Below are 17,429 nucleotides of genomic sequence, written 5' to 3' on the forward strand. Positions count from 1 at the left end.
TGGATCCAAATAAATAAAAAATTTTGAGTTCATACATCTTATTAAATATTTGAAAATAAATAAATGGGTGTTATACAAACTAACATTTACTTTTGTTAAATAAAGTTTTTGAATAAATGTTTCAAATAACTTAATCAACTCAACTCAAAAAATTTATGGTTGGGCTGAGTTGGATTCATTATTTATTGACTGGACTTAGAAATTTGCATTAAGTGGATCATAAATTTCTCTATAATAGAACGTCTTAGAGGGGAAACTACGAGGACATCGAAAAGATGTTGATATTGACAATGGATATAGTTTCCTCCAATGAGATTGTGATTGCCTTTTAAACATGGGTTGGCATTGTTGTTTTATATAAAAAGTATATATATGTAATGATTCAAACTTTTTTTCGACTTAGATCACCACGAAATCTATTAAGAAACAATGAAAACCGTTAGTAATAACTTTGAACTTAAAAAACGTTTCTTAAAAATTTAAAAGTTTCATTAATAGTTAGTGTTAAAAGTAACATTAATATACAAAATCCCTCGGAACTAAATATTAAAAAAAATAGAATTTAAAAGAAGGTAAAAAAATTATGAATTGATTATAAAAACTAGAACGTCTTCCAACATCAGTTTAAAATTAATGAAAAACAACATTAATGAAACAGCTTTAATGTAATATTAAAAAAAAAACTGAAATTCAAAAAAAAAAAATCCTATAAATGGTTCTCTTGTGTCATCTAAGGTCCAACTCCATCAAATCTTATGGTAAGTTTGATATCATGGCACTCATATCTTCATCAAATGGCTCCCATTTTGGTATGGAATTAGTATCAATTTCAATGAGGGAACCAACATTTGGACATGCCACCACACCCAGTTTGCACCTCAAAGGCCGACCCAAAAGTGCCTCTCTTACCCTCAAATCTTCTCACATTTCTCAACCCACTGCAGGTAAGTTGATGATGATATTAAAGATCTTGCCTTTTCCAACCCTTCTTTTGTGGGTCACTCTCCTTTTTTGGTAGGTGGGTTCGAGAGTATGGATGATTACATGTCGAGAAAACCCGAGATAACTCGTGAGAATTTAATGGTGGAAGAGTTTTTGAACGATGGTTTGGTTTACCAATGTCATTTTTTGGTGAGATCATACGAGTCGGGACCTGATAATAAGATGACAATGTTTTTCGTCATCAACCAGTTACAGGTTCTAAGTTTATTTGTTAAAAAAAAACATGTCTATAAATGAAATGTGAATCTCTTTTGATACGCGGGTTTTGATTAGGAGTCGAAACTAAATCACTTCATAAGTTGTGGATTGGTCGAAAGGGGATTGGGCAAGACAGGATTTGGCACAACACATGAAATGACTAAAAGGGACCTCATATGGGTCGTGCATAAATTGCAAGTGGTGGTCGACCAATTTCCTTCTTGGTAAATATAACATATTTTTTTACATTCCCGTGTTGCTAAGATGTTCGAGTAACGTGGTTTTAAAACACGAATTTGAAGGAACGACGTCGTTGAACTTCGTACGTGGATATGTAAACATGGGAAGAATAGCTATCGTCGAAACTGGATCGCTCGTGACAAGAAAAGTGGAAAAGTTTTGATCCGTGCAATTTGGTTTGTTCTTGATCCCGATACAAACGCCGTTGAAATTGAAACAACTCTATGTTTTGATATTTCGTTTGCGTTGCAGTTTCTATGTTTTGATGAACAGAAGAACAAGAAAATTATCCAAATTTTGTGAAGAATTAAAGGAGGAAATGAATCCATTCTTCTTAGACAGCCATCCAATCCTTGAGGAAGATAACATCGTCTCACAAAAACTACATTTTCATCAACATTATTGCACCCATGCATCTTTAGTTGTAAGTTATAATTTTAATAACTCTTTTTTTATTTTTTTTTATTTAACTTAATTTTACTCGTGACTCTTCAAATATTGGTAGACGAGACTGAGCGATTTGGATATGAATCAGCACATTAACAATGCCAGTTATATCAACTTCATTCTCGAGGTATGTTTACCTACCTTTTTCTTGTTATAAATAATTTCTTTTACTTATTTAAATCTTTAATTTGTTTTTCAAATTCAATTAAAATGTTTGAAAAAAACATAGAACTAACTGTGCGACTATGAAAAACACTACGAAAACAATTTTCTAACGAGAATGAGAAAAAAAATGTCAATATTTTGGTTTTAGGGTACTCCTCGATCGGTGTTGGAGAAATACCAGCTCTCGGGTATAACAATCAAGTACTTAAAAGAATGTAGTGTGGACCAACAATTGCAGTCGCTTTCTGTGCCCTTAGAAAACGACGTTGTGAATGGTACTCCTCTCATCAAAGATAAAGACATCAAACTCCACCACTCAATTCTCTCTGATGGGATTGAACTTGTTCGAGCAAAAACCGTTTGGACACCAAAATTCAATTAATTAACGTATTATTTGTATTTTTTGAGTACTTATAATAATTTATTTAGGGCTTTATAAAATTATTATGTTTTCTAAGTTAAAAATGTTTTTATTTGCATTTTTACAATAAAAACCTAACTATATTTAGTTTTAAAAAATTATTAATTTTATTTTAATTGTAGAACATGTCCATTATTATTTTTATTTATTTATTTATTTATTATGAAACATGACCAATATTATTATTTGAAATGGTTTAATTTCGAATGAAAACATGTCGTTGCACTGCCGTCTCCATCCGTTGGACTATTTGGGCCATGGCCCGGATTTTAGAAGATTACAAATCGGCCCAAAAACAAAGCCTGGCCCATAGTTTCCAACCCGCATGGAAACACATGGGCCATTCGCTTACCAAACAAGGGAGGAATATGTGGGCCATGGTCCGGATTTTAGGAGGTTACAAATCGGCCCAAAAACAAAGCCTGGCCCATAGTTTCCAACCGCATGGAAGCACATGGGCCATTCGCTTACCAAACAAGGGAGGAATATGTGGGCCATGGTCCGGATTTTAGGAGATTACAAATCGGCCCAAAAACAAAGCCTGGCCCATAGTTTCCAACTGTATGGAAGCACATGGGCCATTCGCTTACCAAACAAGGGAGGAATATGTGGGCCATGGTCCGGATTTTAGGAGATTACAAATCGGCCCAAAAACAAAGCCTGGCCCATAGTTTCCAACCGCATGGAAGCAGATGGGCCATTCGCTTACCAAACAAGGGAGGAATATGTGGACCCTTTCCTTGTTACAACTTAATGCCACTATTTCCATATTTGCCCTATTTTCTAAATTTTATTACCCAATTTAACCTTCTCGATCCAACGTGCATTCGATAAATAACCCGTCGAGCCATTATACTCTCGATCAAAAGATTAGAGATTCAAATTTGTACTCGGACGATTAAGTTATTTTTTAAAATTAATTTTTTTAAATAAAAAATGGAAATTAAATGCAAAGAGGGGGAGGAGGTGACACGTGTTTGTATTAGAGGTAATAGCATGTAGTATATAAAGAGGCATATGTGACACTTGCATGTGTTGTGTTTTTTGGCCTTTTAGCCAATTCTATGAATTCAACCATCATCTCATTTTTCAAAATAAATGTGATGTTACAAATATTTAATTTCAACTATCATTTATTTTTATTATTATTTATTTAACTTTTTTCACGTGTTTAATTCTTGAAACGAAGATATTAATAATTTGTTGGGCACGATACGATATTTTTGAAATTTCTCTAGATCAAAATTTAAACGTTCCATGTTTTGTACCTTAAACAATTAATTTTAATTTTAATTTTTTAAATTCTGGGTCGCTCCATCAATTCCCCTCGCTTTAAAAGCCATCTGTTAGGGAAAGGTTTTCAAGAGAGTTTCGTTGTCCTCCCCAACCAATGTGGGATATCACAATCTACTCTCCTTCAGGGTCCAACATCCTCACTAGCACTCGTTCCTTTCTCCAATCAATGTGGGACCCCATCAAATCCACCCCCTTCTGGCCCAACGTTCTTATTGGCGTACCACCTCGTGTCTACCCCCTTCGGGGAATAACCTTCTTGCTGGCACATCGCCCGATGTCTGGCTCTGATACCATTTATAATGACCCAAATCCACCACCAGCAAATATTGTCCTCTTTGGGCTTTCTCTTTCAGGATTCCCCTCAAGACTTTAAAACGCGCTTACTAGGGAAAGGTTTCCACATCCTTGTAAAGAGTGTTTCGATCTCCCCCGAACCAATGTGGAGATATGTGGAGATATGAAAATGGATGGTAGGTCCATTATTGATTTGGTTGAGAGGCAAAATCTAAATGATTTGGTCTAATTGTCTAAATGGGTTGGCGTGAAGAACCAATTTAGACATTGGTGACCTTATGATATGTTGGACACAAACTCTATCACGTGTGCCTTTCCCCTTCTTCTTTCTTCACTCTTCTTCTCTTGTCTAACCCTAACCAAACATATGCTCGGTCGCTACCAAACATCTCTCTTTACGATTTCAATCTCATCGTAAGACACGTATAAATTCCACCATAATTTCATCCAAGATTGTTTCGATTTGGTACACAATAACCCGATTCTTAATGTTTCAACGATTCAGGTTATTATGTACTCGAAATCACTGTTCACGAGTTTATGTACCTTTAACGTCTTTTACCTAATTAATATTTGTTCTTGAGGAGCCTCTTAATTCTATCAAATATGTGTTAATTTTGACTATATGTTGGTGTTCATCCCTACAAATAACATGCTTTATTGACTTTTTGTAAATTACATTTCAATATATAATAAAGTTTTAAACTTTATAATAAAATTAAAAAATTAAAAATATCAGGATAAAAGGAAGCAATAATATATGAATTATGAATAAATTTATATATAATTAATTAATCAACATATTATATGTTCGATCAGATGGTAATAAACCTTCGTTAAATTTATTTATTTATTTATTTATTTATCATATATTATTATTATTATTTGGTACATTTTAACATTTTTCTATCGATTATTTAATATATGATAATTTTAAGGTTTTTTTTTTCGTTAATTTGATTGGAGACATAATTAGTGTCAGAAATTAAAACATTGGGATTCATTATTATTTTCGCACACCCAAATCTCTTGAAACGATTCTCTTTTTTCTATGATGATTAATCCAAAATATAATCAAATATTTCACTTTTTTGTTTTTTTTTTAAATTTATTTATTTCTACATTACTTTCCTACAAAAATGTTCTGGACAACATAATCTAAGTTCTCGATCTCGTTTTTTTTTTCTTAAGAATTTCTTGTCTTCGTTTCGAGTAGGACCTCACGAGTAAATAGACAAACATCTTTACTATGTAAGTTTGAAAAGTGATCCCTTTCGTTTATAACGATCGGTTCGAACAATGACCCCTTCAATTTTTTTCTCCGAATTTATAAAATTTCATTACAATTTAATTATTAAAAGTTAAGGAAAAAAAAAAAAAAAGAAAGCAAGATTAGATGATTTTGTTTGAAATTATGTGCCCTTTTGTAAATGAAATGAGTACCTTCTTTTTCTCATGACAAAACCCTATTTTATATGCTAATTATCAATTATGGAGGATTTTTAAAATTATATATAAAATAAATTGTTAAATATTATGAAATATCATTCATTTAGAATAATTAATTTTAAGCTAAGAATTAAGGATAAATATAAATTACAGAGTAACAAATCCAATTTTAGTTTTATTTTTTAATTTTATGATTAATAAATGATAAAAATATTAATAGAAACTATTTATTGACTAAAATTCAAATTCATGATAATTAAAATACAAAACTCAATAATATGTTTTTTTTAAGGTCGGATATTCCTATGTTTCAATCTGAATTGAACACATTTTACAAAATAATAATAAAAAAAAAAGTAATTTCATTATTTAACATGTGACATGATTGTACCCATTAAGCTATGTATATTATAATGTCTTTGGTACATATTAAATTAGTTGTCACTTTTAATAAATAATAATAATAATAAATCATATTGAAGAATGTCATTATGTGTGCTTAAAATGATGAGCTATCATATATATTACACGTACTAACAAATTCATCAAGGTTATTATCTGTCGGGAAGTGATCCGTTTGTTCTATGTTGTAACGGGTGTATAAATCTTGGTAGGGATGATACGAAAGATAGCCGTTGCCTTCTTCTCGAGTTCAAGTTTTCTATCGTAATTTGAACAACCAATTGACTTAAATTTTATATTCAAGTTTGAAGCTTTTACAATAGCCACTTGTGATGTCCCACATTGGTTAGGAAGGAGAACAAAACATCATTTATAAGGGTAGGGAAACTTTTCCCTAGTAGACGCGTTTTAAAGCCTTGAGGAGAAGCCCAAAAGGGAAAGTTCAACATAATCAGAATGATTTCGTCGATAGAGCAGAGGTGGAGGTTGGGGTTATCTCGAATTCCCATCGACGTTTTTTCTTACCGTCCTCAACTCTGTTGGGTCATAGCCTAGAAGCTTAGGTTTTGGAGGCAGGTGGGTAAACCCATCATATTTAATGAACCCAGTCCACAAAAGAAGAAGTCAATTGTGGACGTCTTACATGAGCTGACTAAATGACTCGATTCTCCCGGTAGCTAAGCTAATGAAAAAAGAAATATATTAGAATAAATTTGAATGAAAAGAAAAAGTAATAAAACCCTAATAAGTTGTTGTTTGTTGCCGGTCCTTAAAAGTGTGTTAGGGGACACCAAGACCCCACATTGGCTACTCATCTCAGAGACCACAAAGCCCTTAGTTGACCTGTCATGGTTCCCCACTCCCTCCTCCATTTCCCCCCATCTCTTTCCTTCTTCTATATATCCCACTTTCCTTTTCCCCATCCCTAACAACCCATCTTTCATCCATGGAAAAACAACCCCTTGGACTCGAGATCACCGAGCTTCGTCTCGGTCTCCCTGGCAATGGCGAAAAAAACGAGAAGAAACGAGCCTACGTTGCCATTGTAGGCAAAGATGAACCGACTAGAGACGAGATTGAGCAGAAGAATAACATGAGTAAGGGACAAGTTGTAGGGTGGCCACCAGTGTGTTCGTATCGAAGAAAGAATAGTTTTGAAGAGAAAGAGTCGTTGCATGAGAATAAGAACTCAAAAATATACGTGAAGATTAGTATGGATGGAGCTCCATTTCTTCGTAAACTTGACTTGGGTTCTCATAATGGATATTCCGGTCTTGCTCTCGCTCTTGAAAAGCTCTTTGCTTGCTTTGGAACGGGTAAATTTAGTCCTCTTTCTCGTATTTCTTTTATTTTCTCTCTTGTTTTTACGGTTTCTATAGTAATATATATAAATATTGTGATAATGTAGTGGTATGTTTGTAAAATGACAGGAAAGACATCAAAGCATGGAAAAGGTTCCGATTATGTTCCGATTTATGAAGACAAAGACGGAGATTGGATGCTTGTGGGAGACGTCCCCTGGGAGTAAGTCTACATTTTTTTAGTACAAATATACATTATTGAAATTTGGACTTCAATCTTTAGATCTACAATTAGATTTACGGTCGCTAATTTTTCTTTTTACGTAACTCAAAATTTCACTAACAATTTTAATTCATATTATTTCATTTTTTAAGAGTTGATCCCGTTTAGACCAACAAAAAATTTTGGGTTGATTGGGTTGATGGCCCAAGCAACCCGAATAGACTCTATAACCCTAAATCCAACTCAACTCTCTGTTTTCTAGTCAAGGGGTTTTTAAAAAAAAATACTTATCTATAATATTTGTTATTAACTAAAATCAAGTAAAATTTAAAAATTAAAAATTCACATATTATAACATATCATTAATATCAGTTACAGACGTTAAATATTCTCACTCTTCGTAAAAATTTTAGAAGTACGGTATGGTTAGGTTAGGTTGTAACCTTATTTTTGGGTTGGTCAGGTTGAACCGACAAAAAAAATGTCAACCCCTAAAAGTGCTCGAATTTTTCAGTTTTTCAAAAATTCAATCCAGTTCAAATCCAAAAAAATCTAATATAGATATATATATATTTATTTTTTTGGTATTACCGTTATTAACGGTGCTTAAAATTGAAGCCTCAAGTCAAAGTCAAAGTCAATTTGACATGATTGACACAAATTGCGATTAAGAATTAAGTTTTAATTAGACATTTAATTAGGAAGAAAGTGACAGAGAGGGCAAAATGGTCTTTTGATATACCCTGCCCATTCATTAACTAACACGACATGATGCCGACAGGAAGCAGACCTTAATAATAGTGTCAGCCAGATTAAAAGTTGTCCCTGAATTCAATTCCCCTTGCCCCCTCCCGACATATCCCATGCCTATAATTTAAAATCGAAGTAATCCAAATTTACATTTAATTATGATAATATTTTTCCAGGATGTTTGCCAAATCGTGCAAGAGACTGAGGATCATGAAGAGATCGGAGGCCAAAGGGTTCGGCCTGCAATTTAAGGATCTATGAGCTTAAGAAATATATTTTCCTTCATTTTTATGACTTTATTTAGCTTCAAAATAGTCGTAACAGTAATTCCCATAATTAATATTAATCGTTCAGTTTTATCGTTTATATGAAGTTTGTTTGGGTATTTTTTGTTTTAATTATTCACGTTTGTTTAGTTATATTAAGGAAATGATTTATTTTGTTTGTTTCTATTTTATTGTTTCAATGTTTTTTTTTTTAAAAAAGTGTAGAAAAAAATTTAATCAAATTTAAGGGGAAAATTAAGTAAAAACCTTAAACTAAACATTACTTCAAAGTTTTCGTTTATAATAAGTCGGTAAACTTTGGTTAAATAGAAACAATAATTTTGCTTTCAAAATAATTATTCAATGCAGTTGCGTTGTTGTATTGTGCATATTATTATTTTAGTATTCTTAAAAACAATAATAAGAGACAAAACTATGATAAATTTAGCAAACTACACGAAAGGCATACTGCACCTGAACCTTTACAGTCGAGTATATTCAATCCTGGACCTTTTCTTTTTCCTCGATTCTGTTTCCTGATTTCACGAGGTAAAACATATTCTTTCTCCATCACCTAGTTATTAGCGAACAGTAAACAAGGTTATTAGATAAACATGATATTAATATAAAATTATCAAACGTAATTAGGTTATCTGTGCAACAATTAACCATACAAAATTGTCAATCACACTATACTAGCCAACTTAATAATTTCTCATATTCTCATATTAGAGTTATGATTAGAGATGTCGATGAAGATCGAAAAATCTTCTCTGTCCTCGTCCACAAAGTGAGAACAAGGATAGAAAAATTTTCTTTGTCCTCATCTTCTCTTATTTATGCATTCATCGTAGTAAAATTTTTCATTAATTTTTGCAAGAATTCTCAAAAGGGGGTTGAGGTTCCCGAGTAAGCTTTTTTTTTTTCATAAAATATATAAAAAGTGAGGTGGGAAAATCATATTTTTCCCCCAAAAAAAAGGAAGTAAAAGCTGCAACATAGCACCTCATGTAGGACTTGAAAAAACTATAGTGAAATCCACATTTGATTATATTATATTATATTATATATTATATTACATTACATACAGCATAAACAGATAGACACAGAAATGAATGAATAAGAAAGAGAGGTCCCAGGGCGCACAAAGGGTGTAAAAAGGTGGTGGTTAAAGACCAGAACAGAACAGAACATGTGGGGAAGCTCACAAAAGCAGTGGTAGCAGCTTTAAGCTAATATCCAAGAATTGGGTTCCTTTGTTCATCAATTTCAACCACAAGCAAGCGCTTTGGATCTGACCCACTTGGTCCTTCTTTGTACAATGTGGGAAGATAAGCTTTATAAGCCGGCAGATAACGTGACACAAAGTCTCTAACCTGCAAACACCACCACCACAACTCATCATCTTACTATCCCCAACTTTCGAACTCTTTAACTCTGTTTCGTTTTCGGCTTACCTCCTCGTCGCTCATCCCGGGTTTTCCTGCCTCTCTCATTGCAATCTCTGCCTGTAAATTCATAACAACATGCAGTTCTTAAGGCTTCTGAAACCCAGGTGGTGATTGTTGTATGCTAATGTGTATAAAGCCTTACTTGCAAACGCCAATAGTAAACGCAACTCGGGTCGTTTATCTTGATCACGATCCATGCCCCTATGTACTTATCCCAAGCGTCGTAGTACGCTTTCATATTGTTGTTCACTATCTCCAGCTATAAAATTCAAATTTCAGATTTGGTTTACCTCGATACAATGTTGGAAGAGTTCAAAAAGCTATAACCTGTGGATCAACTGCTGTGACAGCTTCGGTCGGGAGCGGTTTGAAGCCGAGCATCCAACCTTCAAACAGGACAACCTAAAGGTAACGAAACGAAAGGTTTTTATGTAGTAGCTAGGTGCCATAAGTTTTATGTTCCTTTTTTGTTGTGTTAAAATTTCTTACTGTCAGTGGTCCTTCAACCTCTGGCCAAGTAGAAGGATCAGCTCTGTCACCTCTTCCACTATATGCAGACTGAATAAAACACAGGAAATGGGAAGTTTGAGAATCACAAATGACTGGAATTAGATATGAGCATGGTTTTTTTAACTTACTTTATCATATCTGGGGACCTTCATCTTTAAACCTTCATCTTAAAAGAGAATTCGATGAGTAAAAAACTCGAAACCAGGGACAACAGCAAAAGAAGTGAAGGAGAAACAAACTGACCTTCCTTGGTCAACTTGGAGAGAGCTGTGAGTGTTTCGACCGACAGTTCGAGATCGTGACTTCCAGCGTTTCCTCGATACTGAAAATGGAAAGAACATAATTAACAGAAGATATGGAGGACTAAGAGAAGGACAGACCATAAATAGTTACCTCCAGAAGAGCATTCCCGGGGTTGCTTTCCCTCAGTTGTGCCTACCATGTAACACTTAAATGACTTATAGTACTGCAAATAGAAAGAAAACGCTAAAAAAACGCCATTGATAGCTAACCAACCTGCCCCTCGGCTGTCAAATAGAAGTCGTCGATGGATACCATGGCAGACTTCCTGAGATAGAACTTCAGTCAGAAATTTATTGTTTTTATGTAACAATTCAAGTCCACCGCTAGTAGATATTGTCCTTTTTGGCGCGTTACATATCGCCGTCAGCCTCAAGGTATTAAAACGGGTCTGCTAGAGAGAGGTTTCCACACCCTTATAAGGAATGTTTCATTCCCCTCTCCAACCGATGTGGAATTTTACAATCCACCCCTTTGGGGACCCAACGTCCTCGCTGGCACACCGCCCAGTGACTGGCTCTGATATCATTTGTAACAGCTCAAGTCCACTGCTAGCAAATATTGTCCGTTTTGACCCATTACGTATCGCCATCAACCTTATAGTTTTAAAATGCGTCTGTTAGATAGAGGTTTTCACACCCTTATAAGGAATGCTTCGTTAACCTCTCCAACCGACGTAAGATCTTACATTTTCCTTTCTCTATACTCTTATCACTGCTTCAGCAGATAGTCAGCTCGCATTATGGTATATTTACTAGCATCACAGCCTACCTGCCTGTTACTTCGAAGAGATAATTGAGAGCATACACAAGTGTCGTCTTTCCACAACCTTGTGGAGCACTAAATCCTATCTGCACAACAAAGTGATTTGAAGATAAGTAGCCAGGGGAATCACAATTTTTCAGCTCTAGTAGTAACAGTGTAACCGCCCAAGTCCAACGCTAGCAGATATTGTCCGCTTTGGCTTGTTATATATCGCCACGGCTCGTTACATATCACCATCAACCTTACGGTTTTTAAAACGCATCTGCTAGGGAGAGGTTTCTACACCCTTATAAGGAATGCTCCGTTTCCTTTCCAACCAATGTGGGATCTCACAATCCACCCCCTTTGGGACCCAACGTCTCCATTGACACACCGGCTAAGCCTTGTGCAAAATATCTCGATTCCTTGATGGTATGCACACGTTTGAAACGAAAAGAAAGAAGCTACAAGAAGTCCAATAGCTTACCACTAAGGGAGGAATTTCTTCTCCTTCTTTAAACGAGGAATGATGTTGAGATATTTGATCTTCACACCAAAAAAACACAGGTATATAGTAATGATAAAATCTTGCTTTCTGAGGAATTGTGAGCTCCATTTCATTAACCTTGAACAATCGACATAGATAAGAGCCATAAGCTAGCCATTTATCTATGGCGTCAGCCACATTTGTGGGGGTCAGGCCCAACTTTTCTATCAATGGACCTGAGCAAATGAATTCAAAAAGATCCTCCAAAATGGAAACTTGTGCTGGCTTTGTGGGCAATGCATGACAAACGGAGCCTTGATAACGCTCGACCGATGCAGCAACACTGTGACACAAGGAGTTATCTTGAATCCATGAACATCCATTGCCTAGAATAAAATTCCAAAGGAGACAAAGGAAGAGATCAATGATTAAAGCAGTTTCCCTCTACACATTAAGAAGACATTTGCATACTAAACAAGTTATAGTAGACCAGTATTGACCATAAAACAATTGGACTGTAGCTTTCTGAAACTACATATAGAAGCTTAACTACAAATATGGTAAAGTTCATTTAGAAAATACAAGAATTTTGAAGCTATCTCTGATTTCACTAGAAAGTAATAACTAGATAGGATGTTTTTACTTATCAGAAATCCTATATGAAAATGTCCCCTGAAAAGAGCAAAGTGATGTTTCAAGAACGAATAGAATGTTCTATGTGTCGAGGGAAATGGTCGTGTTTCTTTGATGAAGGTAGAAAAGAGGTCAGGAAACCGTGAGAATGGTTGAATTGATAACTTCACTCAAATCTCTCCCAATGTACTGAATTAGACTAGCCCACTTGTTTAATTGGCAACATAAGGATCTATACAATCCGCGCATTTACGTCATGCTCTGATGAACCCAACCATTTTGATATCCTTTTAAGTAAAAGTGATAAAAGGGCTCTAACATCTCAAACCCACCGCTATCAGACATTGTCCATTTTGGCTCGCTACATATCGGATGGTTTTAAAATGCGTCTACTAGGGAGAGGTTTCCGCACCCTTACAAGGAATGTTTCGTTTCCCTCTCCAACCGAGGTAGGACCTCACATAACTAAAAAATTTCCAAACACCAAGAATGAACAGAATCCATTTCATGAAACAACAAAAGATATTGCAAAAAGTAAGACAAATGAAGAACACTTTGCAATTTCTCATCATGAAACAAAATTTCCATAACTGAAGAACACTTTTCAATTTCCCTCCATGATAGCTCTGACATCTAGAAAGGCCACAATCTATTCCCCACAATTTTCCAAGAAGCCAAACAGAGAATATCGCATAATCAAAAGCACAAAACCTCAAAACACTACCAAAATTCCATTGAATATAGGAGACAAAAAGGCAAATGAAATCGACAAACATTGCATAACCTTCCGAACACTCGACAACCAATTACCCCACACAATCATCAAAAACCATTCCAATAGCCAAACAGAGAAAATCGCAGAACTCAACAGATAAAACCTGATAAACACAGATACTGTTCCATCAAAACAATCTGGAAAGACGAAAATACCTGATTTCGCGAAATGAGTCGGCGAATAACAGAGTCTGGAAATGGATTGGTTGGGTTTAGCCATGGAAAATGAAGAAGAAGAAGAAACAGAGACATGGTGGGAATGAAGGAAAGCACCGAATTTATAAAAACCGACGCCATTAGTGTTGGTACAGAAAAGAGAGGGAAAAGTTGAAGTCGGAGATAGCGGCTGAGCTGCCATACTTATCTACAGCCTCACTGTGAGCGCTTGTTTGACAATTAACATTTCCAAGCCATCTTGGTTTTGGTTTCTGGCCGACTTTTACGAGCCATAGTGGGAGGGTGGGGAAGAGAGAGAAAAGAGGGAAGAGAGAGACACACACGCTTGGAGCTGTGCGGATATGAATTGAGAATTTGAGATGACAATTCTCTTTCGTTCTCCTCTACAAATCTTTATGAATTGTATATATATATATGTATCTATATTCCTGACTAAAAGTCAAATACGAGTTAGGTTAGAAATTTTTTATAGACTGATTCAAAATTTTGAGTTCGCGATATGAGTAACTGGACTAGAATTTACCGTTTGTAATAGTTCATAGTCACCGCTAACATATATTATCGATTTCACAGCTTTACAATTTTAAAATGTATCTATTACGGAGAAGTTTCTACACTTTTATAAGAAATGTTTCGTTCCCTCAATTTTCCAGTTGGATTGTGTTGTCTATTATTTTTTAATTATTTAAAAAAATCTACTTATCTATAGTACATGTTACATCAATAACTAAAGTCCCGTAAACTTCAAATATCAAACATTCACAAGTCACAATAAATTACTAATATCAATTATAAACTTTAAATATTCTTAATATTCATAATAATCTTAAAAGTGGGGTTGGATTATAATTTTATTTTCTGGTCGATCGGGTTGACCCAATTACAATAATGTGAATGGAACGGACCTAAATTTTTTATTTTTATCAAAATAACCCAAACAAAAATCTAAGTTGAGTCTCGATGTATTAAAAACAAATATATTTTTAAATTTGGCAGATAATTGACAAAATAATAATAATAATATTTTTTATAACTTTAATCGTATTTATAGGAATAAATAATTTATTTTTTCAATTAAGTTGGATAAAATAGAAGCGGTGGATAAGTGGCTTGAAATATATTTTATCATATGCTTGATAATATGGAGATTTTGAAAATAGATAAGTGATGATTAATTTCCCTTGGCCTTATCTGATTTTATCAACTTGGCTAAAGTTTCCAAAATTCAAATAGTACTAAGTTTGCAACTTCATTCATATGTATATGTTGATTTAATTACATTACTTCAATCTTATCCTAAAATCGATATTTTTGTCTTATTCCTAAGTTTTCTATCTGCATAATCTATTTATAAAAATTTGATTCGATATTAAAAGTAAACATCGTTAAAATTATAACACTTCACTATATTTTTATTTATTTAATTTCAAATTCCTATATAATATTTGTACGAAAAAACAGTGAAAATTATATAATAGAAATTTGGACGTTCTTTAGTTCAGTTTGTTTCGAGATTTCTCACAAAATGCAATTAAAAAGAAAGACGTTTAAGCTAGCTTGTTTTCATTTTTCCTGTGAAACTGTACGTGGGGCTAACGAATTTTAGCTTTTTGTTAAGGAGTGAATCTAGCCGTACTAATATAGAACACGGCCAATGATAAGAAATGTAGGGTGGATGTTGTTTATATATATATTTGTAGAGATGTAAAAGGAAGGGAAGTTGAGTACATAATTTATTTTGGGTGATATGTGGATATGAGAGCCTTCCATATCCAATGCATTTATTTATGGTCCCTTTTTGGGACCTTTTAATTACTAAATATGCAATTCTTATAAATTTTATATACAAATATAAATATAAATATAAATAACATCCGTTCCTCCTTGCTCAAACTTCTAAAAAATTTCTGAAAAATCGTCCGTAAAATTATTTAATTTTAAAGTTTCTCTGGTTGAGTAATTGATTTTTTTAAGTTTTTCTTAATTATCTCATCCTCAATATCACTTTTTATTCATATTTCTTAATTTATTTATATACCCTTCATTAACTTGGAATGTGATAGGGCAAACTACACTAGGCCCAATACAAGTAGGGTTACCTAGCTTTTGAAAAAATGAGTATCATGGGAATAGATCACATTTAGTCCAAGACAAACGATGGGAAGTTAGCTGAAATGGGTATTAAATCAATAACATGAGTATCGAAATCGCAAGCATTAATATGAAGGCTCAAAATTCAAGCGATAGTATTAAGACCTTAAACGGTATTAATCTCATGCGTTTAATTTTGAATAATTAGACGATTTTTGTTGAAGTTAAGTGATTATTAAAGAAAGAAAGAAAAAAAAAAAAACAAAATCTTGTTAATTAAGATTTTTGCGTGTGTGTTTTGAGTAATGGAATAAACATTTGAATTAAAAAGGAAATTCCAAATTCAATTGAAACTCTTCGAGAGAGAGAGAGTGACCTGTACGCAAGTTTTTTCTCTCCAAAATGGTTCCATCTTTTTTTTTCTCGCACACGCCTGTCTTGCTGTCCCTGTCTATGAAGCTCAAAATTCAAGCAATAGTATTAAGATCTTAAACAGTATCAACCGGTTCAGTTCAGTTTAAATTAGATCGGTTGTCGGACGGAATTGTCCCCATATGCGGCGAGGTGCATACGGTTTGTGAACAGAGTTACGGACTATTTTCAAATCAACTTAATTGACCCTTTCTAGATTCAAATAATAGACTCGATCCAACTATTAAAAATATTTAAATATTTAAATTTTTTATTTTAAATAAAAAGTAAAATATTAATAAGTTCAACCTTTATATATTTATTTTCTAACATCAAATCAAAATTTACGATTTAATTTTAATATATATTTGTGAGGAAATAATTAAATAATTATTATGAATTGAATTACCATTAATCTATAATCGAATAATTTATTAACTCATTTTAGTAAAAAATAAAAAATAATAATAATCGTATTATAAACCATTTATTTTAAGTTATCATTTACTTAAATTTTACTCATTTTGGAAAAGATATATATATATATAAATAATCGTATTAATGTAGGGTTTATTTGAACTTAATTCATTAATATATATATATATATATATATTATAAACCATTTATTTTAAGTTATGGTTTACTTAAAATTAATTAATTTTAGAAAAATAACTCATTTAATTCACAAATTTTATTTATTTATTTAAACTGAATTTAGTTAAGGTGGGTTGATTAATTTTTTCGAATAGAAATATAATAGGTTAAAATTATCATAATGATATTTATGTTCTTATGGTATGTTTAATCATTTATGATTATACGATTAAACAATTTTTTTTTACTCGCGATAAAGAAAGGGTAATTATTTTGGTGCAAAGTTGAAAATTTTTAGACAATTTCACCGTTTAACTTCACACATCTATGAGATATAGTAAGAGAAAAAAAAAATTAAATGCTAATGTTTTACATAATTTTCTTAATTAAGACCAATTAATGCGATAGTTCTTTGTTTTCCCCTAAAGGATTAATGTAATCTGCTTTGATTAATAATGAGTAATTATAATTAGTGAATTTAACCAGTAAATTCTCCCCAAATTGGTGGAGCTAACATAAGAACCACACAAAAGAAAATAATAATAAATAAACACTTTCAGATAATGTTCCAGACAGTTAAAATAAAAAAAGTAATAAAAAACGTCCATGTGGGCAAACCTACGTAGGCTCGAAATTGCTAACGATTAAGAAGAAAAAATAATACACCTGGCAGATTGTAATTGGCTAAATAAAAAGATACAAAATCTTGAGAAGTGGAGGATTCTAGCCATGTCTCACGTGACAAAATTTACCCTGAAGGTTGAGATTACAAAAGTAGCCTTAAGAAAACGAAAAGGAAAGGG

At 33.2% G+C, this 17,429-nt stretch overlaps 2 protein-coding genes and 1 pseudogene across 3 annotated transcripts; 2 read left to right on the forward strand and 1 right to left on the reverse strand.

Moving 5' to 3' along the window:
* Window positions 1-784: 784 nt before the first annotated feature.
* On the forward strand, window positions 785-2,447 carry LOC111461080 (palmitoyl-acyl carrier protein thioesterase, chloroplastic-like). Its single transcript, XM_023104542.1, has 7 exons — window positions 785-944; window positions 1,019-1,197; window positions 1,276-1,424; window positions 1,503-1,616; window positions 1,693-1,864; window positions 1,946-2,014; window positions 2,201-2,447. The coding sequence occupies exons 1-7, from the start codon at window positions 812-814 to the stop codon at window positions 2,432-2,434; spliced, it is 1,050 nt and encodes a 349-aa protein (XP_022960310.1). The 5' UTR covers window positions 785-811; the 3' UTR covers window positions 2,435-2,447.
* Window positions 2,448-6,631: 4,184 nt separating this feature from the next.
* LOC111461164 lies at window positions 6,632-8,564 on the forward strand (annotated as a pseudogene).
* Window positions 8,565-9,481: 917 nt separating this feature from the next.
* On the reverse strand, window positions 9,482-13,917 carry LOC111461248 (D-glycerate 3-kinase, chloroplastic-like). 2 transcript variants are annotated; one of them, XM_023104772.1, is made up of 12 exons: window positions 13,510-13,917; window positions 11,947-12,332; window positions 11,487-11,566; window positions 10,932-10,983; window positions 10,809-10,850; window positions 10,659-10,737; window positions 10,544-10,575; window positions 10,395-10,463; window positions 10,233-10,307; window positions 10,048-10,164; window positions 9,912-9,962; window positions 9,482-9,830 (listed from the first exon to the last, which is right to left on the reverse strand). In XM_023104772.1, the coding sequence occupies exons 1-12, from the start codon at window positions 13,709-13,711 to the stop codon at window positions 9,687-9,689; spliced, it is 1,329 nt and encodes a 442-aa protein (XP_022960540.1). In that variant the 5' UTR covers window positions 13,712-13,917; the 3' UTR covers window positions 9,482-9,686. The 2 variants fall into 2 exon arrangements, with proteins under 2 accessions (XP_022960540.1, XP_022960539.1); XM_023104771.1 differs by having other exon boundaries at window positions 10,544-10,581.
* Between the last annotated feature and the right edge of the window lie 3,512 nt (window positions 13,918-17,429).

Source organism: Cucurbita moschata, unplaced genomic scaffold (genome assembly GCF_002738365.1).
Source record: "Cucurbita moschata cultivar Rifu unplaced genomic scaffold, Cmos_1.0 Cmo_Scf00024, whole genome shotgun sequence".
In the NCBI taxonomy this organism is placed as follows: Eukaryota; Viridiplantae; Streptophyta; class Magnoliopsida; order Cucurbitales; family Cucurbitaceae; genus Cucurbita; species Cucurbita moschata.

What these genes read in the sequence shown, in the direction of transcription:
- LOC111461080 (XM_023104542.1), top strand. Translation starts at nt 812, where the DNA reads ATGGAATTAGTATCAATTTCAATGAGGGAACCAACATTTGGACATGCC. An exon ending in TCGTCATCAACCAGTTACAG is followed by an intron (nt 1,198 to 1,275) that starts GTTCTAAGTTTA and finishes GGTTTTGATTAG; the next exon opens with GAGTCGAAACTAAATCACTT. An exon ending in GTTTTGATCCGTGCAATTTG is followed by an intron (nt 1,617 to 1,692) that starts GTTTGTTCTTGA and finishes TTTGCGTTGCAG; the next exon opens with TTTCTATGTTTTGATGAACA.
- LOC111461248 (XM_023104771.1), bottom strand. Translation starts at nt 13,711, where the DNA reads ATGGCAGCTCAGCCGCTATCTCCGACTTCAACTTTTCCCTCTCTTTTC. An exon ending in AAGAAATTCCTCCCTTAGTG is followed by an intron (nt 11,567 to 11,946) that starts GTAAGCTATTGG and finishes TTTGTTGTGCAG; the next exon opens with ATAGGATTTAGTGCTCCACA. An exon ending in AGGTCCCCAGATATGATAAA is followed by an intron (nt 10,464 to 10,543) that starts GTAAGTTAAAAA and finishes TGTTTTATTCAG; the next exon opens with TCTGCATATAGTGGAAGAGG.